General features: G+C 65.6%; 1 protein-coding gene across 1 annotated transcript in view; it reads right to left on the bottom strand.

Annotated features, from left to right (window-relative positions):
* The window catches only part of RASA3 (RAS p21 protein activator 3), an 84642-nt gene that overhangs the window by 17142 nt on the left and 63619 nt on the right, over positions 1-3881 (bottom strand). Inside the window, exons 10-14 of the mRNA XM_012661833.1 lie at positions 3622-3802; positions 3062-3176; positions 2151-2225; positions 1313-1436; positions 277-383 (exon numbers count right to left, since the gene is read on the bottom strand). Of these exons, the coding sequence (XP_012517287.1) occupies positions 277-383; positions 1313-1436; positions 2151-2225; positions 3062-3176; positions 3622-3802 (602 nt within the window). The remainder of the gene's footprint in view (positions 1-276; positions 384-1312; positions 1437-2150; positions 2226-3061; positions 3177-3621; positions 3803-3881) is intronic.

A 3881-nucleotide genomic window follows, 5' to 3' on the forward strand; every position in this document is an offset into this window, starting at 1 on the left:
GGGGGGCTGGCTGGTTTGGGGGGGCCGGCTGGTTTAGGAGGACGGGCTGGTTTAGGGGGACTAGCTGGTTTACAAGAGCTGGCTGGTTTAGGGGGGCTGGCTGGTTGGGGGAGCTGGCTGGTTTAGGGGGACTAGCTGGTTTACAAGGGCTGGCTGGTTTGGGCAGCTGGCTGGTTTAGGGGGACTAGCTGGTTGGGGGAGCTGGCTGGTTTGGGGGGCTGGCTGGTTTAGGAGGACGGGCTGGCTACCAGGACGGCGGGGGGCTGGCTCACTCACCGTGTGGTGAGGTGTGAGCTGGAAGAGGTTGGGGGAGAGGATGGCCGGGGCGAAGAACCGCAGGAAGATGAAGCTGCTCACGGCGGTGTACCTCACGTCCGGGTCATCTGCGCCAGAGACAGAACCACCCTTGCCACCTGCACAGGCTGGGGGGTGGGGCCTCGTCCTGGGCGTTTTGCCGTCCTCTGGGGTGGGAGGACGTGAGCTGTTTATTCCATCTCGTTCCAAAGCGGGGCTGCGGCTGGGGGGACCTGCCTTCCCAGGCCACTGCTCAGCCTGGGACACCCCCCTGCCCCCCGCCGAGGGCCGGGCAGCCATAGGCCAGCGGGGCTCTGCTTGCCGACCAGAGCCATGGCGGGACGTCCAGGCCGCGACACACCGGGCCCAGGGCTGTGCAGGGCGCGGGGCTGCCTGGGGGCCCTCGCAGCTGTGCTGGTGCCGGCAGGACACACCCAGCGCCGTCCCCAGGCTGCCCGGGGAAGGGAGGCGTGGAAGGCGCAAGGCACTGGCTGAGCCTCAGAGCTTCTTCCGGGGGACACGCCCGGCCCGGCTCCTCCCGAGCCGTCAGCAGGATTCGGAAGCAGCGTTCCTGGTCACGGGAAGCCCAGCTTCAGGTGTTCACCAGCGGAAAGCCCTACCCGAGGCATCATCTCCGTGAAAGCGCCCCCGTGCGGAGTTCAGGACACGGAACCCTGCCCAGCCGTGGCCAGCTGCAGGAAGCACCCGCTGGCGGCTGGAGGTTTCCTGAGCAGAGCCCAGGCCAGGAGGGTCGACCTTCCTCCCACAGAAGCCCAGCGCTGCCTCCCTGGCCCGGGTGGGGCCGCCGCAGTCATGAACTGGGGCGCAATGGCCGTGGGCGTGGATCGCGCAGAACTCGACGCCAGACCCCCCAGGACCCGCTCTCGTCCGGCAAGCAGAGCTCTGCGGTCCCATGGCTGCCGGCGCTCGCCATGGGGTGGGAGTTCCGGGGGGTCGTGGGGGGCAGCAGGGGTTCTGCAGCCATTTCTCACCAGCGCAAGTCTCCGCGAACACTCACCTTGGAAGCGCTTGGCGGCCGCCTCTCGGAGGGAGAAGAAGATGTCGCACATGACCGTCGGGCAGCTCACCCCGGACGTGGTGATGGCGTGGAAGACGTGGTCCACGTACTGCCGCAGGTTCTCCTGCAACAAGACACAGACGCCAGCGCGCGTGGGACCCGGGCTCTCCCTGCAGCTACCGTGCTGGCCGCGCTGAGCGCCAGGTCTGCGCCCAGGGAGGGAGCAAGGCTGCCGGGTCAGGGCGGACTCGTGAAAAAGATACACTCGCAAGACGGTTAAAAAACCCAACCGCTTTCAAAGACACACCGAGCAGCTGCAATGATCCGCGCGGTGTGACCAAGACTCTGGTGTCCGGGGGCCTCAGAGTCCCTCTTCTCTCCCGACCCCGTGAACTGAGTGCGGAATTGAAACTCACTGGGACGTGCCTACCTGAAGGCGAGAACTATGCTTTTATTTAAAGGCACGACCCACCCCAGCGTGATCTGCATAGAAAATCACACAAAAAGACTAAAATGCTGGAAGGATGTTCAACATCAGGGAGCTCTGCTGTTTCAAAGAGTGGGACTCGGTTCCGACAGCAGCCGGAGGTGCCCGGGTCTGCTGGGAGGACAGAGAACAGGCAGAGCAGGCCGGGGAGGCCGCGGGGGCAGGAGGCAGAACACGGGGGCTGAGGCCAGCACAGGCGACAGTGGCCGAGCCTCCAGGCCAACGTCCCCCACCTGTCCTCGCCGCGGATCCAGGACCCTGGGGCGAAATAGCGTCCACACGGCTCCAGGGTGAAAAGCCCCCAGATAGGCGCCTGGCTTTGGACAGCGTCCTCAACAAAACAGAACTTACCATGTTGTTCTCGAGGTTTTCTCCGTCTTTTAACTTCACGGGGTCGATCTCACAAGACTTGTGGCCCTGGCATATCTGGAAACCGCGGTTAGAGCAGGGCTCTGAGAGGCCGGCTCCGCGCAGAGGTCTCAGGCCTCCCGGGGATGGAGAGTACGCCTCCGTCAGAGACCCGCCGCGGGGCTCCCCGCCCCGACCCCAGCACCGAGCAGGCCCTGCGAGGCCCCGTGCCCGGGAGACACCCTGGGGCCCACCCCACAGGAGGCTGGAAGGGACGATGTCAGACGGGAAAACAGGCCCCAGCGGCCAGCAGACACGCAGCGCCCCTCGAGAGAGAGACCTGCGTCGGTCCCCGAGGGACGAGGTGTTGTGGGGTTTGATAACACTTTTACTTCACAGCGTTGCCCTGACTTCGCCCACAGATGAAACCCAGATGCTATTGTTTTAAATTTTCTCACATTTGCAAAGAGCCTGTCTTTTACGGAACCGTTCTGGGGAACGACGGCCGAACAGCACCCCGGTGAGGGGTCTGACGGGGACGCTGGGCCGCGCGAGAGGGACGTGTACGGCCCGAGGGTCAGGCAGCCGGTGCCCTGGGCAGGACAAGGGCCCAGACCGGGGCTGGTGGAAGTCACGCAGCTCCCAGCGCGAGGACTCGGGAAACCCAGAAGTGTGTGGAGAGGGTGTCCCTGGGAACAACCAGGTTTTGTGGAATGTCCTGATTTCAGCAGAATGATGGGTTTTTCTTAGGTATTTCTTTTTTAATTTGGGAAAACAAGGAAGATTCTGGAATGCGCTAGAGTATCCTCTCCACAAAAGCTAATAAAATGACGTCCCTGCAGGGAGGTGACAAGTGCAGTCGACACCAAAGCCACAGGTCTCTGCGGGCTGGACACTGGCATGGGCCGACTCACCTCCCCGATGGCGGGCCCCAGCGTCACGTGCAGGTAGTGCATGCCCGCCAGCTTCATCGTCTCGTCGATGCACTTGGACGTCAGCGAGTTGCCTCGGAAAATGGTGTTGGGGTCCCTGGGAAACAGCATCGGGGACGTGTGTCTCCCGTCACCCCGAAGCCCTCGCGGGAGCAGAGCCTGTCCCTGAACACCCACCACGGGACTGGGACGGGTCTGTTTCAGGAGCTTCCCAGGAGCGGAACCCACAGGGGCCGGCGTGCCCGGGACGAGCGGGCCCTTTCCTCCCGGTGCCCTCCCCTCGCCGCTCTCCGAAGTGAGTCTTTGCAGAGAATCGGCACTCGGCGCACCAAGGCCCGGGCAGTACGTGAGCAGCAGAGAAGCAAACGCCTCGCTGCCAGCCACGGCGGGCACGTGGCGGACCCTTCGGGGTCACAGGGTGTCCCAGAGCAGCCCGCAGGTCCCGAGGGCGCAGCACCCGTCCACCAGGCCCCCCAGAGACACGGCGCTGTCTAGGGCACCGGGGCCGCCTGCAGGCGACCCGCCCGCCCGCCCACACTCACTGCGTCCTCTGCACCTCGGCGCCCGCGATGGCGCTGACGAAGGCCACCACCCGTCCCGCGTGCAGCAGGAGTCGCGCCAGCGGGACGGCCGCCTCCTGCTTCTCCCGGCACACCTCGCCCAGGATGTGCGCCGCCGACGCAGACACGGGCTGGGGGCGGGGCGGGCGGTCAGCGCGGGGGCGGGGCCCGGCCCGGCCCCGCCCACGAGAGCCGTGAGGACGCCCAGCAAGCGGCCAGGGCGGAGCCCAGCAGGGGGCGGC

The sequence above is a fragment of the Propithecus coquereli genome, unplaced genomic scaffold (genome assembly GCF_000956105.1).
Source record: "Propithecus coquereli isolate 6110/MARCELLA unplaced genomic scaffold, Pcoq_1.0 Scaffold738, whole genome shotgun sequence".
In the NCBI taxonomy this organism is placed as follows: domain Eukaryota; kingdom Metazoa; phylum Chordata; class Mammalia; order Primates; family Indriidae; genus Propithecus; species Propithecus coquereli.